The sequence below is a fragment of the Haliotis asinina genome, chromosome 8 (genome assembly GCF_037392515.1).
Source record: "Haliotis asinina isolate JCU_RB_2024 chromosome 8, JCU_Hal_asi_v2, whole genome shotgun sequence".
Taxonomy (NCBI): domain Eukaryota; kingdom Metazoa; phylum Mollusca; class Gastropoda; order Lepetellida; family Haliotidae; genus Haliotis; species Haliotis asinina.
This window is the reverse complement of record NC_090287.1, coordinates 41,587,588-41,613,116: the sequence shown is the minus strand read 5'-3', so window position 1 is coordinate 41,613,116 and position 25,529 is coordinate 41,587,588. Positions and strand designations below refer to the sequence as shown.

The following is a 25,529-nucleotide window of genomic DNA, read 5'->3' as shown; positions in this document are numbered from 1 at the left end:
TTCAGAAATTTTTCGGCAATCTCCGACCAGTATTAACCGCCTATCACTGACAATGATCAAGCTTTCTTTCTACAGGGCTGAGGAACATTTGAACATGGCAGGAAATACATTTAGAAAATGAGTTTATGAGATGCTCCTTGCAGACCAGGTGAGGCCACATGATTGTACAGGGGGGAGAGGGCACCAATGGGGAAGGGAGGTGCTAAGGGGGAAGGGTGGCTGGTTGAGAGGGGAAGGGACTTAGATTTCATTCCCACACGTTTTCGATTTGTGGCAATCCAAAACACATCAAGAACGGGAAAGGTTAATGTTCGTGTTGTTAAGAATGCAAACATGTGAAGCAGGAATAAAAACAATTCTCAACGGCCCAAAGCAGATATCTCAAGTAGGCAAAATTATTAAATTTATTTTTTTTATCCAACATAAATAATCTGAAGCAAATATTATTGATTTTACCCCCAGCACTGAGAAATAAAATCTCAACTCTAGCCAATGTATACAGTTGGTCACGAAAGTCTAAATTCAGAAATATTTTTGAAATTTAATAAATAATTGATTTCTCATCTTCTAAACATAAAACCACGCAGTGAGATTCTTAAGTCAATGTGTGACACGTCTTGACTGTGTCTGTATGGTCGCAGATAGGTCGTTGTAAAGACAAGAGATTAATGGTTGGGACATTTATGTCCCAATGTCATAAATAGGACAGTAAAAAGATCATCGGAAGCCTCGAATCAATAGCCAGAAACTGCCACCCTTTTGAACTGGTCGTTTTCAGACGACATACAAAAACCGTGTTCTTCTCCAACTTTATGAGAAGACACTTTATTAAATCTGCCTAATTTGTTATTCCACTGACAGTTGCAATTGTGTTGGCAACTCCCAAGAAAGCATAAAATCTGACCGTAAACTGAATGAAATTTCAAGTTGGTGACAGGAAGACTAGGTGACGAGCTAACGTTTATTTCATCCAAATTATGACGACAACTCTTTCTTCGCCAATTTCTGGCCAGTAGTTATTAAGTTGCCCTAAATCAGAAATATGTACAGAATATCTCAAAATTATTAAATTTGGGTTACCCTTTTTGACATGTGTGCTGATTTGGAAGTAACTCTTTGCAATTATAAAGAGACTAAACTCATATCAAAACTGATAAAATAGCAATGGTGGTTCATTTGAAAAATTGGAATTAAAAATTGTCTGGGAAGAATGTCTTTCTCATAAAACTTCCGCTGCAATTGACTGTAAAAATATTGATTTAAAATCATGTGTTGCAAGCTTTCCCATATAATCTAACTGCATTTTAATGAATGCAATGAAAAATACAAACTTAATATCATCGCCATAGCCAAACAAGGACATAAAAATGTCAATCCTTTTTTTAAGAGCAACATTATGATTGCATGTCCAGTTTATGCTCATAAAATATCATCTTCATGTTCCAGAAACTACTTTTTCACCGATGTTACAAATGTATATTATTCCCTCTACAAAGTCACAATAAAGACTGAACATATGAACTGTAATCAGGACTAAGCTTGTAATGTCAAGTTGAAATCATGAAATTAGAATTTAAAAGATCAGACCGAAAAGAAAATTATGAATTTTACTTGCATTAAGCATCTATTCAGATATCAGTCCAAATCTAACAGATCTGTACAGTTCACAAAAGCAATCAGAAATACCATGACATGAAATAGGAGATAGGCAGATATCTTCTGCTATTGTAATGGACAATATCGCTTAGAAAGTGTGCATTTCCATGTATGACAAGTATTAGCTTACTGACACACGTAAATGATATTTCCCTTATTCCTGGGCCCTATTGATTTGATGGATAGAGATACACAACAATAGTCATTTGACACACATTCATTGTCTATGTCATGCACATTTCAACATGAAATTAACATCCTTCAAAATTATTAGAGTAATGATAGCCAAGTTTGCCATAGCTGTTCACTACGAGGGTGGAAATAAACCTTAGTCAATGAACCCAAACTTAGTACGTAACAAATTTCAACATATGATGATTTACACTTAACTGGAAGGTGAGTTATTTCTACTGTTGACTTGTAGGTAGAAATCAACAAACACTAAGATGTAGATACTGTTAATCAAATATGAAATCAGCATGGTTAGTGCGGAAATGGGATTTGCCCACAAGTTTTTCTCATAATTTGATGACATATGTCTTGGTCGTCCAGAGTAGGGGAAACAGATCATGCCCTTTCTGTAGTAAATATTTTATTTTTGCAGCTTTTTCATTACTGGATGTTGAATTTGTTTGGCCATATACCAGTCTGTTAGTGCTTATACAGCCCCTTCCAACTTCTCAAAACAATCCCTTCTAGCAAGGATAACAAGTTTTCCATCAGCACTGTAGTCAGGCATGAAGAGAAAGGCCAACAGAGTCAAAGACTTGTGCACATGACTAAACCTCGGACCTAAAGAGAAAAACGCAATATTGGATTTCTTTTCTGATATATCCAGTGCCTGTTCGAATGGCTGCTTTGGGGGACAGGGGGAGGGGGAGGGATTCAGGGGGGTGAGAAACCTCCTTTCGTTTTATTTTCTGGATCAGTTCCCTTGAAAATCACCTCTCTCCAAACTTGTAGGCTCTAGGATACAGGGAAAAGTATATTGGACCAGGGTTGAAACAAACGAGCATCACTTTCGTTCCACATCTACATCATGATTGAAATCCCAGATACATAGTTAGACTGATTTAGTACAGAATACACTTCCTAGATATGGCTGACATCAACCATTTTAACAGTAAGACATTGCAGTTTCATTGAAACTAAACAATAAACTTGTCTCCTTTTTCCCATGCAGAGGGGAAGAAGTTGTGCTCCTGTTGCGATCTAATTGGGGTGCTTGTCTGTGTGTCTTCTTTTTCTTTCCTCCTTGTTATGTACACACGTACATATCATTCTGCCCGAAATAGACAAGCTGGCCAACATTCTGCCACACTGCCAGGGCTCACTTTGCCGTGTTTTCTTATCCATTAGTCGGAAAAAACTGCATATTTCCTTGCTAAAAACCTGATCAATTCCGAAACTCAAAACCTGTCAAAATATGACGACTGACATCTTGGCAATCAATTACCTCCATGTTTTTTTTCTAAATTTCATCATGAATTTTTACCCCCTTACCCCCAAAGGCAAATTTTGGAATAGTATCATCAAAGATTAGAGATATGAGATGGGACGGTTCTGTTGTGGTGTTGATGTTTAAGACACAACTGCCAAAGACTTTACGTAAGTTATCTAAAACTATGCTTCTATAAACTTCAAATAAAAGCCTCTAAATTTTTAACCCTGTTTTCCAAGACATTATTCTTTGAAATTTGATTTCATGGCCACCGAAGGGGGAAATGGAGGTCAGAGGGTTAACAAGCACCATGGCCAGATGTAATGTTTCAAAAGAATGTAGTGCATCATTTTTCAATAGAGTGAGTGAACCCGCTCTTCCTCGGCTAACTTGACGAGATCTTGAGTCGCACAGAAAAGAACTTGCAACTCCTTTTAGTTCTAAACTTTGAAAATTTCAACAGAATTGAGCTTTTAACTTGAATTGATATTCACATTTCTCATTTTGAAAATAAAAGTCTGGATTTGTAATGGGCTCAAAGTTCTCCTGATTTTCTCTCATTACTACAGATATTTATTTGTCAGAGTATAAATTTAAAATTCAAACAAATAATCAAAGAGAAGACTGAAGTTTGAAAACGACATTTTTTACTAAATTTTCATTTTGTTTTTAGGTGCATGAAATTTGGGTGCATATGACATTTCTGTGCGACTGACATAAAAAACGTCAATTTCATGAACAATTTTTTTAAAATGGTATAAATGAAATAAAAATATTTTTACCTGACTCGCTGTTGTTTTCTGCATTGTGTGAGGAATTAGTATTTGGCTGATTAGATGGCACTGGTGTATCTCCAGACCGGGAGGACTGCGTATCATCGGCCTGACTGTAATTCAAACTTTGTGATGGCGGCCTCTGCAAAAACAAACATCAACACCATGTACATATAAACTTTTTAACACATTTCACTGGAAATAGAAACATTTTGAAATCCAATTAAACACTTTTTTTCATAAATTTCATTTCATATGACCACCCTAGTAGAAACCCAGCAAATTTACTGCATCAAAACATTATTTTTTCCCCATTTAATGAGGAAAGGTTGTGTCAATGTTGTTAATTTTGTGCGATACATTTCCCTTTTGATTGACAGGGGGATTTATTTGCATGTTTCAGGTGATATTCCTCAACTGAGGTCAACGAGGCAGGGTAACGAGGGGGGTTTACAGCAGCCTGTACACAAAGTCAACTCTTAGTCTCAGGATACCATATACATAAGGAGTTTTGCCCATACACACACAATGTTTGCTAGTTGGAGCTAGGACGCTATGAACAAAATACTCCACAGAAAGGGACTGCTTTTACCATAGAGGCTCATGGAGGCGGCTTTCTCTAGTTTTTCTTACATTCGACCACTCCTGCCAAATCTATTCTAGAGATAATCTCATATTGAGGCCCTTGAAAGGTGGTTTTAGACACTTTTACTAACACTTGTGCTCATGGTCCTGAGCTAACTAGGTTTCTATTCATGTCTAAATGTCTGTGGGTTACCGACACTGTATAAGGCAGGCAAGATGATATTTTTATTCATTCAAATATGAAATGGATGAATTTGCTTTCTGAGGCTCTCAAACCTGGGAGAAGAAAAAAGGTGTTTACCCGCCCTTGCCCAGTGAATGTGGTGGGACCTGGTAGGATCGTATGTGAGTCTCTAACACTGTTGAAATCTCATTTGTGAAGAGACCTCAATAGCAAGTCTGTTAAAGTTTGCAAAGCACAAGAATGTCCCACGACGACTTCCTTGACACACAGGGTTAGAAGGAACTTTATCTGTCTACGATAAAGCTGTGCATTGTTGACAATTGTGAATAGCCCTACCTATCCCATACAATCCTGGAGTGTCCACGGTTCTCTGTAATTATCGAATACTTCCACTATATAAAAGACTGAAATCAACGCTGGCGATCTGAATGGTCTTAAAGTCGACGTGGCTCAGATAGCCTGATAGTATTCACAGTGCTAAATGCAGAAAAATTTGCATGGTGCTGTTGGCACATTGACTTTGTCAGTCTCACCCGAGGTAATTTCTGATGGTCAGATTTACTCCTGCTACAAGATGAGCTGAATGATTGTTCAGCAGAATAGTTTTTTCAAGTTTATGTTATTCACAGACATCTACCAGTGATTGCGAGCATTCAAGCCAGCAGTATACATGTTGAGACAATACTGAGGGAGTTACATGTACCTCCAGTAAGCGTCACTGTGGGTGGGTGTTAATTCATGATAATGTGTGTCCACACAACCACAAGCAAACCCAGCAGAGTTGGTTTAATATTTGTTTACTGATCAATGAAGAAGATAAATTTTAAACAAATCATTATGAACATTTAAATATATAAGTTGCAGATGAAAAGATGTATTCACAATCTTGTGGAAAGTTAAAAACAGAATTTTAAGAATTAATTAAAAGTCAAATTTTTACATTAAAACATATATTAAGCATTAAGAGCTTCAACTGAAATTTAAATTGTGAAAGTTTCAACTCGACAGTGAAATAGACAAGCAGGTGAATATTACAGCATTTATTTCAGTCAATTTCAGAACAAGAACAAGTTGTCTGTGATAGCAGCTCCTTATATAGCAGGCCAGTGTCATCTGATCATTGGTACATGGCCCCTAGGTTCATGCACGACTAACGCCTGTTCATGAATTGCGTGGTCGTGACAACTCACCCAACACCACTACCGACAGGTAGGGACAACTCTGTGTGACGGACACAGACTGCCACCTATAGAGACGGAAGATATGATGTATTGTACCTAAGGTTCGATAGTGCCACAGTGCAGGCACATTAAGCCATAAACTTATCAATGTTGAATCACTTCTGCAGATATACATTATCTGCTGAACAGATATATTTCACCAAGATTAACATCTTAAAATCACCTGTTCTGCTAATGACAATTAAGTGAAGAGGTATTTTCTCTAAGTGGATCAGTCATGTGGTCTTGTGTGGAGATTAATGTGATGTTAAATTATTCAGTGACATAACATAAACAAAAATACCAGTTGAAGTTGATTTCACTACCATCAGATACTCCCTGACATTATAGTATTACACTACAAATATGTACTTAAAATAACAAGTGATTGAAACTTATATTTTAATTGTGCTGATCAAGTGTACTTTAAAAGTCAAGAGTAGATAATTCATATGAAACTTAAAACATTTCCAGAGATGTGTAAAACGAGCATAATGTTGGATATGAACATTATAAAATGTCTTAACTTGAAATCTTGTTCAAATGAGTTACTTGATTACCACATAAAGAGTTAGATAAGGGACTTTTTTCTGCTTTCTGATGGCAAGTTTTTCCCTGCTACGTGTAAGGTTAGAGGTCAGGTGAGGTACATGAGCAGTAATTTGTATTTCCCGTGACTCATTTTGATAAGGTGTGTCGTTCTTAGGCAGCCTCACACAGGTTTCCTGACACATAGGAACAGTGTCAAATGAAGTACACCTACAACTTATTTTCTTGAAGAAAAAAAAGAAAAAAACATACATGAATTATAAGAAATGGGCTTTGTAAATATTAATAGTTTACACAGTTTTCCATCATGTTTTCTATACAGTTTTCCATCATGTTTTCTACTACATCAAGTGGCAGCATTATCAGATAGCTCATCAATCACAACTTGTGACTTGTAAGCATGTACTAATTGTCGTTAATGCATTAATGGAGGTATTCGGAACATTCACATCTTTTTAAAATTCCATGCCATTAAAAAATGTGATCAAGTCATTATTTATACTGTGCTATTTACCATCAAAATATTGGTAGGATGAAGTGTCTGCAAAAGGGCCTTATATATGTATTACCAGAAGTAACTCTATCAGACCTAGACTTCATATGTCAGTTAGGAAAATATCCATACTCCGAAACAGACATCTGCAGCCTACAACCTTATCGATATCTATCTGTCACTATAGAATCAACCAGTTTATCAAGAATTTGCCACACATGGCCACTTATTCATGTGTAATTGTATTTTAAATGCCGCTGGGTGCAAAAATCATTAGCCTTCTGTATATCACAATATCCTAATTTTCCACACCAGCACTAATATAACAAAATGTGTTTTGTTATTCCTGCTATCTTTGTCAATAAATTGGGAAATGTACGTTATTGTCAGTCCGCCATCTGTCAAGCGAAAGCGACAGTGATCGATTGCAGTTTAACTGTCATGGCTTTGTGAATGAATTCAAAATACTTGAGCTCCTGTAAGTAAGAAATTGATCTCGTGGCACAGGGGTTTTGATTTGTTTACATTTTCTATTATCGGAGGTTCTTTTTAGCAGAGGGGAAATGAACACAAGGGCCAGTTGTTAGGTGCAAGGTTCGAGTGTGGGGAGCTCATAGGTCTATCAGGTACATCGTGGTATAGAATTGAAAATCAAACAAATAAGCAACATGGCACAAGCAAAAACAAACAGATATTTGCTGGAGTTAGAGGGATTGGCATAGGTTAGATTTCATGCTACATCTAGAATGACATGGTAGATATCAGCACGTCAGAATTCACCCACATGACATCCATGACAATAGTGTCTGAGGCATTTAATAGCTACAACAGCCTTAAAATGTCCCGATGTTAAAATGATAGAGCCTTGTTTAAAAATAAATCAAATCTGTAAAACATGTAAATACAAACAAACAATTAAACAATGTGATGATGGTACCAAAAATTAGATTTTGCCAAAATTATTGTCAAAATTTGTTATGACTTATTAGTTAAAATATGATCATTTTTTTAGGGGGGATTAAGTCAACGTGCATACATGTGAAATGATAACAAGCATCACCTTATCATGATTATAATAAATTTACCTACTTCTAAACTAAATTGACACTTTTATTTGTGAGACAAGCCCTAGAGCTTATGGTAATGGTGAGGTAAACCGACTGGAGATTCTGTCATTATCCACTCCCACCTGTCCTAATCTCCACAGTGACCAGGGTCAAACACTGACTGACCCACTCACTGACCAAGCTCTTCATGACATATTACACCCTAGTAAACACTCCTAGACACTCCATCTCAACAGATAAACATTGCAGATCCGGTCCATGCACATGTTTTCAACATGGAGTAGTGTCGTTGATTTTCAAACAATACAATTGAAAACAATCCTACCAAATACAAGAGTCAGGGAATTACTTACAAATAGGGACCAAAAATATTTAAATATATTTGTTCTTTTCTTTCCTACAGAAATATAAATTATGCATAAATCATATTTGAATGGAAAAAAAAATTGTATTATGAACTAATCCAGTTATCTAAATATGTTTACAAGTATATGATTTTCTTATCCTCGAGCAAAAATCTAATGATGCATTTCTGAAGCCATTTATTAACAAAACCTTGATAGGAATGGCCTTGAGATATCTAAAATATCTGTGATCAAGGGAGGAATCAGTTAAACAAAGCCATACTAAGTACTCAATAGAGGCAGGTGACAGGCAGACATTCACAGATAATGAATGATCCCTCAGGTAAAGATGGATCTATGATAAGCTACAATCAAAGGTTGAAACTGCCTACCTGCTGAAATTGTATATCAATTAACAGGTGTGGGATCAGTTTTATCAACCATCACATACTACAGAAATTAACAAGCATACATTAACAATTCGAATTGTTTCGAATTGAGCTGAAAGCTACGACAAATTCAATACAAAATGTAACAAAAAATTGTTTGATGAAATGACAGTAATTGAAATATATTTGACACCTTAACATCAAATGCTGTTTGGTAAAAAGGGAAAAGAGAGAAAAATTTGTTTATAGTCAAACATTAGGAAATATATCTCTCCAATAGACCAAAAAGATATGGACCTGGTTTTTAAAAAATATTTCAAGAGGAGCTTGAGGGTATTTGGGTGAATGAAATGGACAAAAGGTCATGTGAAAATCGAGTTATAAGTTGCTATTTATCAAATCTTTGCTGGCTTTCCTACGATTCATATCTGTAGAAAGATATTAGAGGATCTTAAGCTTGAAATTATACATTTGTCAATATGAAATCTCACCGGGTCAAACCTCCAATGCACACACACCAAAGCCCACACATCCCTTTAAACCCAGGTTTACCCCTTGCCTGTAATGTACACAGGGATGCAAGTTCATAAGCTAAGCACTGATGACAGGTTTTAAACTTGATTGTGCCATATTTTCATTGAGACATTATCTCATAGTTTTGTTGCTATTTCATGCTTTTGTACAGTCTTGGTACAAGTCCATATGTAGCTAAAGGTATGGGTAAATTCCTTGAGTGCCCGGAACAGTCTAACTGGATACCTGAACCAATATCTCTCTCTTGTGAGGGTCAGGGATATTTCAGCAGGTGAGAGCTGCTGATATGCGATAACAGGCGTCATCTGGGTCAGCTCTGTGACATTTTCCCTAGCTTGTGGATAGCAAATATGGGACAGGAAAATGACATTTGTTCGATTAAGATTTGTTAATCAATAAATTATCTGGAAATAACATATTTGCCTTAGCAACTGTCAAATAAACAGTTCGTATCTGTGATATAAATTACCCACAAATGAACTTAACTTCCACGTATTTGAAAAGAAAACATTTTAGAGTACATTTGGTTGTCTAGATATAGTTAAGTTTGTGAAGAAATAACCAATGTACTTAGATTAGCAAAATATGTCCCTGTATATTTCTCTGCAAATGAAAAAGTATCTTACCTCTTGCATTTCTGGAGAGAAATCTGGACCACCAGTGACAAGTGAGAAGTATAAAGCTGGACAAATGTGAATGAAGGTGAAGTACATGTAACGACTATGGCAATCTATGACCAGATTGTCTGTAGCCCTGAGGAAGAGATCACTTACAGGATTTTCCAAGCAGTCTAAGCCATTTGACAGTTCCCTCTACTTAGTCCCAAGATGAAATTTGTCAAAGTTAATATATGGGAGGGGTAGCTACCATCAGTAGTCCTGAGGCGAAAACACTTGTGAAGAGGATTTATTGAGTGAGCCTCCTGCGTATGACAACCACATATGCACGCTACCTTAAGGCTAGAAAAATTGAAATCCCTCGCGTATTCCTTCAATACTGAAAGAGAGAGGCCAGCTTTGCCTCTTTACTGGGTCTGTCAAATCTATCCTATTATTTGCCCGTGTTTCTGCATGAGGCAGGGTTTGTGTCAGGAATGGGTAATGATAAATCATGTATATTTCCACTGGTTCAAGGTTTGTATATATAACAGTAAGCCTAGAGCGACCAGTAAACGTTGTGATTAATAGGTGCTTTCTCATCCTTCTACTGGTCCCCCATTATTCTCTGAGGGCCGTGTTTACGACAGCCCCGCGGGATTACCTGCTGTAATGCACCTATCAATTCGCTGTATTAATTTGTGATAAAGCCTGGCTTCTTAATACACATAGATAAATATCCGTGTGCTCCAAAAAATGAAAAGCTACACGTTAAATGCCTGGATGAACAACCCATTGGAAGAATTCACAATACGAATATAATTGATTGTGTAAAGTTTGCCTTTTAACTACGACTAAATTGGTACGCAAGTGTATAAACTCGATCCTAGCATGTGATTTATGGCGTGCAAATTGTCATTGAAGCTCTGTCCCAGCCATGTGGATGCATACCTCTCTATTGAAAAAACATCAAACGGAAAGTCTTTACCAGACATTAGCTAGCAGTTACAAGACACAAGTTGGACTGTTTAATTCAGCACACCTACCCAAGTGAGAGTTTAGTGTTATATAATTCACTGAATGTATGGACGTGCAAGTTTTATGCTCATTATTCAAGTAAACTATCAATGCACAATAATTATTATATGACCCAATGAATTCACCAATATGGCTAATATGGTTCGTTGCTTCCCCTTTTCATTTCATTTCATAGCTCTAGTGACAGCTTTTCACATGATAAGGTTCAAAATTCAAGAGCCATTATAAGCAAAACAACCATTGCCACCACCTCCTTTCATACTTTGTCATTTATTTGCAAAAAAATGTCATATAACCTAAAGTTGAAAAAAAATTTCTTGACAAGCATTCTTTGTGTGTTACCATCCCTAGCTTGTGGTTAAAAGTATATATGCCAAAAACCAATGTGTAAAATATGGACAATATTGAAAATTAAGTCGATTTTATTTCTATTTTGATAATGTTTCCTTCTTTCAGTTAAGGCAAGGTAAGGTTTCCCACTTGACAGCATTACAATAGAGACTTAGACCCTCTGCTGAGAAAAATCAAAATACTGCTAAAAAATATTGCAATTCAAATATTGAATTGGTATAAAAAGGTGCACATTAAACTCTGGAAAAGTGAAACTATGCGTCTCCCCCACGTGTTCAGAATTTCTAACAAGGAAACACGCTCCCTGCAATTCACAAGTATATTGAAAGAATCGGGCGAAACAGAGAGAAAAATCCATAGTCTCTGGAGTAGAAGGTCTGAAGCTACGTTTTATTATGGAAATTCATGTAAAGGAGAATCTTATGGTCTTTATTGATTATCAATAACACATACAATCTATAAGACTAATATTTGACTCCCCTAGCAGGCTGATGCAATGCTGTCCAAATGGGTGATAGTTGTTTTCACTCTCAATAAATTAAGTTAGATTTTTTTCCTGGGAAGGGTGAGCTTGTACGATCAGATTTTTTTCAGTCACTTTTATCTATTGATTACACAGGCATCTAGAGAATACCGTTTGAGATCTGCGATAGAATTTTTCCACTCAACTGAGCAAAAACACAAAGGCCTGTTACGGCTAGCCAGGTCTTTTGTGATCCCTTGCAAATGGGCACCTGTCAGAAATGACATTTATGGCCTCAAACTAGTATTGATATAACATTTGGCAAATTTTCATGTCTTTGTTATACGCAATTTTCTATTGGTGTATAATGACCTTAGTACAGACACAGGCTGAAATTTAGATCCGCAACACATTTTTCCACTTGAAACTATGCAAAGAGAGGTATCGCTGTTAGCGTATTGAATGTACGCACAAGTCATCGACTGATTGCTGCAATTAAAATGCTGCTGAGTTTTTGCTGATGGCCAGATAACCTGCCCTTGGCGCAGGTAATCTGACGTGGAAGTAGACGCTGACTGGTCAATATCAAATGCAACATGTGCTCAAGTCATAAAACCCAGGTCTATAATGTGGTTGTGATTTGATAGAATGTCAAAAACATTGTCTGCAAACTACTGGATTATTATGAGAGATAACCTGGTGCTTTATTTGGTGTCTTGCCGATTTGACGACACTGGAAGGATGATAAAATTGCAATAGACGTGATCATAAAACTGACAGGCTCTGCCATGTTTGTACAGGTATAGCTGACGGGAATGAATTGTACAAGCCACTACCCAGGTGGCCCCTGCAGCACTTTTAATGCACTTCACAAAAAACATGTAATCTGCATACGTAAATTTCATGTAAATTTCACCAGCAAAACAAAAGGTTAGCAAACCAGGAAATGCAGTTGATGTTTTATCTATTTTCGCTGTCAGACTTAATTCCAAGCTTACAGTGCCGGTGGGATTCCGATTATATTCTCTTTTATAGATCCATAGTTTCACTGATGCATGAAATGTTCCACAGAATGGATTTCCCAACATGCCTTATATCGTCGAATGTGAGTTTTATTTCTCGTTGAATGAACTTGAGAAGTACACTTTCTGTGCAGAGGCTAGACTAGAAACAAGCTGCAGTTTATCAATGGGTCTCATTGATTTTGTTCATTTATGTTGAGAGTTGAGGAAAATTTTACTAGCAGGCTTTAGAAAACAATGCAACATGTTGGTGCGCAGGGAGGAGGGAATCAATGGTCGGATGAATGCAGTATGTATGAATGAACGGCAAATGGCCTGCCATTGGTGATCTATTGCATGTCTATAACTAGCCAGTGAAATAGACAACAGCGAAGAGATAACCTGTGCTCTCATGTGATTTATGGCAGAGTAATCCTCTAGTACTCGATTATGAGACAGGCAAGTAGAAACAAAGACAGCAATCAATAAACATAGGGTTCAAGTGTAGCCCCATTGTCTTTGGCCAGTAGCAGGATGTACATACTCTGCACCTGAATGTAGCCATCTCAGACACACATACATTACATCATAGGAAACTCATTAATTTTCCACACAGATACCTAAACAGTTTCCATGTTTGCCTCACTAATGATGCATTGTCATGATGCAACACAACACAATGGCTTCCCTCTAAATCAGTGACGTAATGCTATTTAGCCCATCAATTAAAATAAATAATGTCGGTCTCCATTACTAAGGCCACCTGTTCCAGATCAAAAGAATAACTAAGGATGCCATCACAGCTTAAGAATGTCCTGTTGAAGTGCATTCCATGTTCATTTCACTATATCCGAAATATACGTGCTTGTAGATTTCATGATCACTTCAATTAATGAAATGTGCAAGAGAAGGTTTCAGGGTATCTTCTAATGGTTCCTTGTCAGGAGGCTATTTCAAGGACACACATCAAGATAATTATCAAACAGCATCTCTAAAGAAAAAAGGAAAAAAATATCGCAATCCCTATAAACCTTATAATGTTTTAAGAAAAGCCATTAATCCTGGCTTGTTTTTCCCATGAGATTAGCAGATAAATTTCATGTTTGGTACCACGACATATTAATTAACCCAACTAATTTCATTATGTAGAAGGAAAAAAAGTGCATCAGATGGTATTTGTGTCTTTCCTCCTCTGTTCCCCGTATGCTCTTGTAGTGCAACTCTCACCAAATGAGAAACACAGCATTTTTCGTATTCCGGAGTTACGCTGCTGCGTATTGCATTCAGGTGTCTTAGAGCCAGCTTGGGATTTCCCCCAGCATTTGTGTTGCAAAAATCAATCAATCTCTGTTGAAAATACCTTTAATGAACTCACTGAGAGGAGAGGGGATTTATTCCACTGCCAGGTTTGTCGTAGCTGGGATTTGGGGCGGTAAGGAGCTTGCTTGGTACTACACAGCTTACTATCGCCGCTGACCACAGCTCAAAATGAGAATATGCAATTGGAGGAGAAGATTTCGGCAACTTTGGAGGTGTTTCAGTCTGTCACTTGTGCTTTGAAGAATTAAGCCTTCTTTGCAAAAAACCTGGCTTAAGTCGACACAAAAATACATGATCATTAGCACCCCCATATTAGAAGCTTTCTGATCAGGGGAAAAAACTGGTTTCTATTTCTGTCATGGCCTCAGTATTCATATTTTTTCTGTGACTTTTGCCAACATTTGATGCCAAACATTTCTATAAGATATTACTCCAGAAAATTCAGAGGAAGACATTCTGAAGTTTACCAACCAAGCAAACAAAGAATATCAGATGCATTACTTCATACTTCCAATGTGCAGTCAATTCTAAATTTTGCCACACTCCTTTCCTTTAATACCAACACACAACAAATTAACTGGAAGATGGATGGACTACGACCTCTTCTTCTGAAATCTCAAGTCATTATCAGACAGGCTAAGACTTGCCGGTGAATTAAAAAATGCCTAATAGCAAGATTTTAATTCTCGTCAGCTGTTTGTCAGCTGCTGAGGATATGACTGTGAGAGGGGGCTAGAAGAGGTCTGGGTAATTAAACAAGAACAATGGCTACTCCTTGCTACATTGAAGCATTACTTGGGGATCGGAACTTGGCCAGAATAAGGAAGTTGAATTCTACGCCATGATGATTGTGAGAGACAGAATCTGTATACGTGTCATGGTGCCTAGTGGGAGATGTTAGCGCCAAGTGCCCTGTGCTTATCTACTGGCTGTCCAAGACCAGGCAAACGTCTTCTCCTACAATGGTTCAACTGTAGCTGATAAAACACTGCAATGTAAATTTAGATATGGATTGTGTCTTATTGATTGTTTGTTTTAATACCTTGTTGTGTAGGTGATGCTGATTGCAGTATATTGTTCGCTTACAAAGTGTCATTGTTGACATGTGCTTGAGATTGTAATGAACAATGCAGAAGGGTATGTGAATCAGCTATTACAGACTTGAACAGTGTTATGAATGTTGATCAGGTTATAACAGATTTGAACAGTTTGACGAAGGGAGATATGAAGAATTATTGCTAAAAGCAATGCTATGGCGTATTTGTCATGAAGCTTAATGGGTCATCACATCTATACATTTCATCAGGTCATCTTGTGTAGGGGTCACAGATCTGTTTAACAGCCTTTATGAAAAGGTATTTTTTCATTCCTATTTAATGACTCTTAGAGACCTATGTGATGAGTTTGCATGAATTAATAACTACAGAATAGCCCATGTGCACGTAGTTGATGAAAATGTGTCATAAATATTTGATGAAGTTGTTTCAGAAGATACTCACACACATAACCGTTGCAATAAATCACTGATAAAATTCAAGAAAGAAATGGAAAATAATGCTCAAGAATGTTTTTCAAGGTAGGCAACATGGCCATGGTTATCAAGCAAATACCATGACTTAATTGCTTCTGCTTGCTGCTAGAATCATCAGTTAGCTAATGGTGATACAGCACAAGTGATTGCCATTGGGGAAGGCATTTCACAAGCTGTGAAATGCACAACGAAATGAACATGATTTGAAATAGACAAATCTGGCACTGATTTGATGAGGGAATTGAAATTTTTTGAGGGCGCGAAGAGAGTGACCTGAAGAGGGATTTCTGCCTGCAAATAGTGTAGATCACAGCCGAATACTATCCACTTTGACGGGTAAATCAGAGAGCAAAGCAAAACGACCAGGACTAGTAATTCCCAGACAACTTATTGATAACTTACAGATATTGATCAATTGCCAGACGAAACTCATTTTTTATGGCGCATTCGGGAAAATTACAATCTTCGACAGAAGAAAAGAAGTGTGAGAAAGCCGCGGAAACAACACTACTCCTCAGAGGGACACAGCTTTGGTAATCTGGATGTATTCTCTGCATTTGTGTACATGTCTGACACAACAAAATATGATCAGCGTTTTTCTGTAATGAACTGTCCTTGGTACAAAATGATTTTTTTCTGTGTTGCTATTCTTGGAGGTTCATGTCCAGTGCAAAACACAACCCAGTTGTGAAAATAGATATTTATTCAATCACGCAAATTTTCAAAGAATTATGCTTTCGATGATAATGTGAAACAGAATCGTTAAAATGAATATTCAACAAAATCATCATCCAGCATGGGAATAAGTGAAATATCACAACTGAGAAAAAGCACTATCTGATACATTTGGAAGAAACAGTAACCCTTGAAGACTATTCAGATCTCAAGTCGGAAATGCATGCAGTCTTATCCCAGCTCCTAGCTGAAATTTCCCCCATCAGTCGAATTATGCTGCACATACATGCATGAGGACGTGAGAATATTCACACTGGGGTTTGGGGGAATTGCTGGGTTGCAGATGGGAGGAACAGAAAGGTGCTCTGTGGACAACGATTGAGTCCGTCAAGTGTAAAATGTGTTCTAACTGCCCGTGTTGTCCATTGTCGGGCACTATTGTTCCTCATCCACGAGCACGGCCGTTTTAATGGAACGCATAGGATCCCTGTCCTTTCGTGCATTGGGTACGAAGAACGTGAAGCTTATTCAGCCATGAATATTATAGGACATTAAGCTTTGCGCCAAGCTGGTCTGGTTGATCACTTGGCTGTTTTGCTTTGGTCCTTGATTCATTGTTGGGAATTGCTGGAAGTGCTGAGATAGAAAGAAACAAGAAAAGAGCAATATTCCTGCATTTGGCCAAAAATAAACAAAATTTACAAGTCTATCGTTTTTTAAATTGACAGAACATTAAAGATCACAGCCAAAATACTGAGCAACTTTACATTCCAGTACTCTGACAGTGATGAACACAATTACACGGTCTTGTCAATTTTACAGATTAACAAATATTTTAAATGTGTCAATTATTCTTGAGTGATTCTAATATTACTGTTTATTAATAAGTCTCGTTATGGTTGCAGTTGTTCTGAAAAATATCTCCATAAAATCTAGTAATATCCAAAATATAATAAGATAGTTAAGAAATTTGAACACACTTTTTACATTACATGAAACTGATGAGAAATGTACATTACAGACAAGTGATATGTAATCTACAAGCCTACAATCAGTGTTCAGACATCTCCCTCTATGCAGCAATCAGCAATGACCCACACTACCAACAGAACACGACAATCACCCAAACACATTATAGGGTCAGAAAGCTGAAACTTTTTTGACCCAACACTGCCATGGTTTTTGTCGATCAAAGTGAATCATCCCAAATAAAGAGCAATTCCTGTGAGCTGGACTCTAGAGATGGTGATGAGATTAGCCATGACGCCATTAGCTCGCCATAGTCACTCTTTTCATGTCCCCCCCTGTGGAGGGTAGTTTTTTACAGCAAGAAATTGTGGGTGGTATGGGCTGTAAAGTGTCACACCCTGCTGTCGTGGACAACAATCGGACAAGCAACATACCTGGATGGTCTAACACCACAATCGTCAATTTCATAGCTGTCAATTTGTTGAGGAATAAACCCAATGTTCCTTGTATCACCAAATCTCAGTCTTCTATTCATAAATAGTGTGAGTTATAGGCATTACTAGTCATTGATGCATGTATATTACATAGAGATGCCCTGGTGATTAGCACATAAAACATGTTGATTTCATGCTGATTTCACGCCCGAGACAGGAATTTCTCTATGAATATTAAGCGGATAAGTACTTCACTTAAAGTGCTTTATCACATTCTCTTTGAAAATTGGATAATAAATTATGGGCAGATTTCATTCATATGTAATACTGTGTGTGTAGAATATTAAAAGGTTAGTTTCATGTGTGTGTGAGTGTATGTGTGTAAGTATATATTTATATATACAATGAGAAAATTGGACAACAGAGCAGAGTTCTTCCCCTTGAACAAAGACACTGCGAAGCAGTACAGTATACCCTATGAAACAATTAACTCTGTTGAAACATAGTTACATACTTTCTAGAAAGCCTGATGCAGCTTGACATTTATTTACTTACTCTATATTTCCCCCTTGGTCATAGTTAAACCTAGTTACTGCTATACATAAACATCTGATGTCATTCATCATATTATATATGATCTTTCGAGATGTTTTGAGAATTAAATTAAAGATTCATGCTCTCTGGTTAGTTTTTCAACAGCTTTGTACCCAGTTATTTTTTCAACAGCTTTACACCTTTCCTGAATTTCTATAGATTAGTCCCCATAATATGATTTAATTCAAGTTGAACTTTAGTCCACCTTCTCCTCTATTGCTCAAACAGACATGTTTTGTTACGGTTGGTTATTAAGGAAAATCATGGAAATTTGAAACCATCCACCGCATCGGTATTTCTTGTCCATTTGTATTAAGAAAAGAAAAAGCTAATAGAGACTCTAACAGCAACACATCAATAGCAAACCCCACAAGTTGTGAAAGATCTTTTTTACCAGTTTTCATTTCGCTAAAATGAAGTTTTGACGTTATTCACAATGGGATGAAAGCAAGGGGTTGTAAAAAGGACGTCCAAAATTGTGAACAGCACTGTTGGAATCTTATGGTGAAGGTAGCCCGGACGGTTACCCCCTCTTACAAATTTCATTGACATTGCCGAGGCACAGAGTGGGTCAGCAAAAGAGCTTTGAGGGGATCACAGAGAAAGGGGAATAAAAGACAGGTGCCGTGGGCACAAAAGCCCTGGTTCCCTACACAGATTGGATCCTAAGAAGTATGCTTAAACAGGTTAAGTGAACGCTAAGTAAACGATGCATTTGGCTTTTGGTTTGTTCACAACCAGCTCAGTGTTTTCGGGTCAAGACTTTTGCCACGAGCTTACATTTAACATTCTGACCCCACAGGCTGGCTGCATTCAGAGCCTTAGGCAGCTTGTTTCCAAACCTCTATAATATTTACACAATTAATTCTCTGTGTGTTTCAATCTATTAGTGTGTTTTTGTTACCTCAAGGTCCCTCAAATCCCTACAGCATCCTATCGGGCATGGGATGAAGGGAGGTGGTAGAAGTACTATAGTTTTCACAGGGAAATCTATGCATTCAGTTAGATTGGCAAATTAATTTGTAATCTGTACATCACAGATTATCGCTGTCGTTACACATTACCAGCATTATTATTTGTGTAGAGGGGAAAGTAAACAGTAAAGATACAGTAGTTTCTGAGGGAGAAAAGCCTTCATCATTTAGAATATGTATACTAATAATTATCATTATGATCAATGCAAATAAAATGTTCATTTTAAAGCGTTTCTTATCAACATAAAAGCACTTTTTTCAGATCAGTTTAAACAATGATTTACATAACAAAATATTTAGATAAAATGCCTCTTTGAAAAAACAACCTAGGTAACTATGTAATGCTTTGTAAGTGATGATCACACAAATTTGCCCTCAAATATAAATGTTCAGACTTGTCCATGATATTGATTTCAACAGTAAAAACAGGAAAATTAAGTACATTGTCAGGACACGCTCGCTCCCTAAAGAAAATGCTCGCTCCCTAAAGAAAATGCGTGGTGGTAATGGGTAAAATCTGCTGTGTTTGTAGCCCAGCTGGGGGCTGAACTGGTGGTGTTTCTCGAGTCACTTACTCTTGTGATTACTAGGCCAAGTATACCGCTCACATCCATCAGAATGCATTTGTCTCACTTCTAATTTCATTATTTTCTGATAAAGCCAAGTCCAGCACAGGGGACGGTGCTGGCCAGCAGCGGCCGCCAGGGTGACCTGAACTGAGGCGAATCTACTTTGGACATAAACGATCTTTGTCTTGAGACACTTAACATGGGCTGACAAGGGCTGTGGGCTCACATGATGTGCAATTGATGACCATGCAGCACAAAATAAACTGAGAATTACCACTGTGTCAGCTAATGCTTGTCTGTGCAGGGTAAGCAAAGCTGGCCTGAGGTGACGGGTGGGTGGCTGACAAGATATATAGGTTAAACCTACAAAAACTGACGTTAATGACAATATACATCATGTCTCAATGTCATGTCGCTGACATAGGAATTCAGTGCTGGATGACAGGATTTCAAGAATCATTGACGTTGTGTTGACGATAGAAACTGACATTATTGGTCAGAGAAAGAGCAGTCCTTTTTAAACCAGTAAACTCATTGATACAACCTGGAAGGGGGTTGATATGGGACACTGCCTTCAAGAATTATTGACCTTATGCGAGGACAGAAATTGACATTGTTTTCCGAGCAATGAACAAGTAATTTTTTTATGGCACAAACCCAATGATACAAAGGTTGTGGAATGACACTACTGGCGTGAATTGATATCAGCATTTGTGGGCACGGCCAGACACCCTCTGCTGGGTTTTTCACTGGGCTGAAAGTGTGTAGTATGGCGAAAGCCCATGGGACTGACGTTATGTGCTAGCAAGCCTGATGGCCTGAAAGAAACTGACAATGTGTACAAGGCGACAACTTGTAAATAATTGACCTGACCAAATTCACACTTTTAAAAGCTTTTCCTTTTTTGTAAATGCAGAACAGTCGAAAACTGTCTCCTCAAAGCTCCGAGTGTGCTTGGGACCCTGTCTGTGACAGGTACATGTGTTGGGGACACTCGTTCTAATCATTAATTTATGACAAGTTCGCTCATCAAAGAGAGGGATGTTCTGAAATAAGTGTTATCTTGCCTTGACCAGGAGAGTAGGGTTTAACGGTCAGGTCAACACAGGTATGTAGTTCATCAGTAACTATTTGGATTTGCTGGTGATATCACACCATATGTGAGTGGTGATAAGTACTAAAAATAGCCACTGACTGACCTAGTTGTCTATTTCCATATCATATACATGTACATCTAGTGAAATCCACAACTTCAATGATTACACAGCATAGCATTAATTTTGATGTAACTGGACACATACATGAATTTTGAAAATACAGAATTTTGAAAATATAAATATTCTACAAAATGAAATCTAAAATAATGTTTAATCATTGCAGACATATAGTCAATCATAAAATATATACATATATATAAATTAAAAAATACACTTTCAATGTTTAATTCAATAAAACTGAATTTGCTTGCAAAACTATTTTTGAATGAAATCCGTTTCCATCCTGGCTGAAAGTTTGAGAAAAATATTTGTCAGAGAGAAGAATTACTTCCTAGTTTTTGCTGATTCAAATCGATACATGAACGTTGTCACTTAAATCGTATATTTCATAATTGAATCGTTCCCCCTAGTCTCCATCCTACTCCCACATTGGACTGCGACACTTCGGGGCCATGGGGCCAAACCGCTTTCGTGAAAACTTCATCAAATTTCAATAACGCATCCAAAATTCCACGCAAGTCTGCATTTTTTTCCCTTGTTGCTAGTACTTTGGAGTCTGGTTGTTGTGTGAAACTGGATAGCTAAGGGTATAGCTTGCCTTGTTCCTCTAGTCTTGCATGACACTCTGATTTAATGCTTGGATACATCTTCTACTGCACAATGCACTTTCTTACTGTTTATTGATAGGTCTGCAACTGATTGATGAGGATTTTCGTCTGGCCCTTGTTTGAAAATAAACATTCTCTGTCCAATTATCGAAATATTTTTAACATCATCATTATGGAAATATGTCACTGCTTATCCAACAAAAACCCTGGTAAAAACTGCTAATTTCCTTTGGAGATTTAATGACAAAAAGTATGAAACACCCTCGTGTCAATATTACGAAATCTAATGACCCACGTCAGAGGAAGTCAGTTAAACAAGAAGAAACATATCAGATTGTAAGCTGTCAAAAAAATCAAAGAATTTCCAGAGAGTAGTGAATTTTAGATCTTGAAAGAAAAATATCCCCTTTGAGACCTTCTATGGTTGATGCAATAATATACTAATTGATGTAGAGTCCTGTGGGTGGGCTAATGATTTAAAAAGAAATCAGTCATTTTTGCGTGTCCTACTGATTTATTACCTTCATGACAGTTCTTGTCAGTCTTTGAAACACATTACACTTCCCATTTTGAAACATGTGTTTTTATTTGTCTGATTTCAGACAAAGTTTTCCTAACTCAAAAACTCCATTATAACATTAAATATATTCTATAAAAATCAACAGAAGCCTTTGTTAACCGTAAATATTAAAACACTACTGATGATGCTCTTTAGAATTTTAAATAATATTCGAGTCAGCTGATTAAAATTTCAAAATGGCTAACTTCACATTGCATTCATCAAAGAGTAAGGTATGAATTCTTAAAGAAGTCTCTAACGACTTTTGGTGTAAAAATCGTCTTTCAGTTCATATTTTGAAATTTCCAAAATTAATAATACTTCTGAAAATATAACTGTAGAAGAGATCCAGGCAGTGAATAGTTCCCTGTATTTAAATTCAGTAAAAATAATTTTGGGTGATATTATTACAACAAAATGATTTCAAAATTTGTTATCATAGTTCCAAAATTATTCTTGCTTATTTCTAAGAAAAAAAGATGATTTCATCTAAGAATCGTTAAAAATTATTGGAAAGAATTTGTTTGATCCTTTGAAAGACAAATTTCAAGATTTTCTTGATGAAAAAGTGTCTGTCGTCAAAACCTGTCAAAGTTTCAGTAACAAAGGTGCCAGCACCTCATTTCTAGAACTCTTTGGCCCTTTTGAGGACTCTGACACTGGAAGAAGAAGCACCATGGGGAAAGACAGGGTTGACAAAATAAGGAAAAGGGGCCATTAGCTATGTTCTTGGTCCAAGCAAAATGCAATACACTTTTTAAAGTGTGTGCGATTTTGAATCTATATCACATTTATTGATTTTGTAAAAGGCAGTGGAGAAATCTCCACTTGCAAGACATTTTCTATAACTCTTGACAGCTTCGTTTTTTTAAAGCAATTTGAGTCTCTCTGGCCCCTCTTAGACATTTCCCTGCGACGGATAGACACATATCAGGACCCAGATGTGAAATGGATGAATCCTAAATATCTGATTACTCTATTCATTTCAAAATGAAAACACTACGGATGGATGTGGGGAAGTAACAAAATGGGTAAAAAAAGTGAAATTAGATCCAATTCACCTTGAAATGTGCATCTTTTTAACTTGTTGCTTTTTTTATAAATCTGTTTCTAGACTGATTATATTTTCATCAGACTTAGTGAGCGAATTCAAAATAATTATTTCAAGTAATGTGTCAATTTTCAACAAAAACTTTGCCTTATCTGCCAATCTTGACTGAAATGTATGTCATCACTGAACTGGCATTTTGATTTATGTTCAAGAATTCAACTGAAACAGACATGGCCCATTCAAACTGACCTGTCAATCATCACAGGTAGATATATCACTATGACAACTTCAATCACCTGTCACTATCAAATATTAACTAACAGGCTTAACATTAATTTTAAATCACTTTTAACATTAACTGATACCATCTCCTAACCAAGTATGAAATAATGACAGAACATCACAAAACAATAAATTGTTAACAGCCAATAAAATGCAAACAAAAGAGAAAAATTAGTTTGCCGCAATGAATCTTTAATGAAGCAATATGGAGAACACACCAAGGTAACATCAGTCCATGTGTACTCCATCTAAAAGCATGCTATGTTTGTTTATAATTTTTGCTATTTTTAATAATTTCCCATGGGAAAGCTTAAGATACCAGTTTGGTTGCAAATACATGTAATCGCATTTTCCCAAAATATGTCAACAAAGAAGAAACCCACAACAGAATCAAGGAGTAAATTTCAATTAACAACACTAACCTCAAGTTATCAGTTTTTTCTTGATTGAAAAATGAAGTGAGTGTGGGAGGTAGATGATATTAGGTCAAATATAAACACAGGGGCAGATCGCCAGCTGTGGGGGTGGGAACATGGAGGGGGCGGGCACATGGAGGGGAGGGGGAGGAGAGAGAAGAGAGGCTAAGTCTATTCCAGGGAGACACAGATAAAATCTCTCATTCATAGGACTCTAACACTTGTCATCTCAAATTTCACTTGTGTTATATTGTTACCAGCAGCTGTTGTAACTATACCCAAAGACACAATTCCTGGTGCAAAATGGACTTTCCCGCTGGTTAAAAAAAATACAAAACAACACAAAATTGATTTCTCCGAAATGAACTTAAAACTTTTTCTCATAATCTGTCTGTAAAATTCACATCAGTTGACATGGCATGATTTATGAAATTTATCTTCAGAAATATCTTATACAAGCTGTTTTTTCCCCCTATTTGGCAGGTTCGGAGAGTTTTTCCTCTAACTAGAACACTGGCTTTCTGTTTTATTGTTTTGAACCGTAAAGTCAAATATATACATCTGCTTATTTACATAAACCTTAGACTACATATCCCGTAATGTATAAATTTGGTTAACTGAATATTTCAGCTCCGGCATGTGTACGACACAGACACTGCCACCTATTGTTATAACCTATACCATTTCATCCCACTCTCAGTCCACCAGCACAAATGGTGTGTGTATTTATTTAACAATGGCAATGTACAAATCAAGATCTGCTTCTAACTATTTAGCAACGGTCTTCTAAGTAGGGAACAAGATAATTGAACGATCCTGGCGCGTCACTTCATTCTTCCTATAGCGCCAATATCGTTGATCAAAGCTCCAGCAAAATCAATTTATTTTATCTTTAATTGATCGGAGAGAAACTGCTACATCAGTTGCTACTTGTCAAAAGAAGACAGGCGATTGCTAAAATGTATAATAGAAATAACCACCCTAAACAATAGCCAGTAGAAACATAAACTCAAATCTGAGAAAGAAAATCGTCGTCGGACTTGCAAATCGGGGATTGTTTTGAAGTGGCCAAACGGTCGCCAGTGTCAACACTTTGATATCCCTAGAGAGCTTTCCTAATTAACAGATAATGGCTATGATAAGAAGATATAGGAATTTTTTGGTGTCGGCTCCCTAGCGGTTTGCAGCTGGGGAATTGTTTCTGGGGCAAGCAACACTAATCGCTCCCTTCTAGAAAGGGCAGTTTTGGACAAAACTGTTCAACCGTAACCCCCATTTCTCTCAAAGGTATAAGGGTATGGGTGGTGCTTTCCATCCACCCTTTTATCAATGGAATCGGCCATGCAGAAGAACGGTAGCCAACGGCGAAGTGACCGTCTTTTGGCAGGCGGACACGGACGAGTCAAATTTAAACACTGCTTTAGAAACGAGATAAACGCTTTACCATGGGTCATTTTATAGTCGTTAAGTCTAACTTCTTTTTGTCCAGACCACTGATTGCTTGAAGAGAGGTACAATGGTAACTGACCATCGCAGGCACAATAATAACAAACCAGTGCTAAGTGAAAGTTTCATTCCACTTGAAAAAGATAGCCCAACTTCGTAGCCGGAAGGCAGACTCCTAATCTATTTAATTATTTTCACAA

General features: G+C 37.1%; 1 protein-coding gene across 3 annotated transcripts in view; it reads right to left on the bottom strand.

Annotated features, from left to right (window-relative positions):
- LOC137293726 (homeobox protein Meis1-like) overlaps nt 1-25,529 on the bottom strand; it is a 108,180-nt gene that overhangs the window by 61,849 nt on the left and 20,802 nt on the right. For all 3 annotated transcript variants that reach the window (XM_067824436.1, XM_067824437.1, XM_067824435.1), the window contains exon 8: nt 3,880-4,012. In XM_067824436.1, the coding sequence (XP_067680537.1) occupies nt 3,880-4,012 (133 nt within the window). The remainder of the gene's footprint in view (nt 1-3,879; nt 4,013-25,529) is intronic.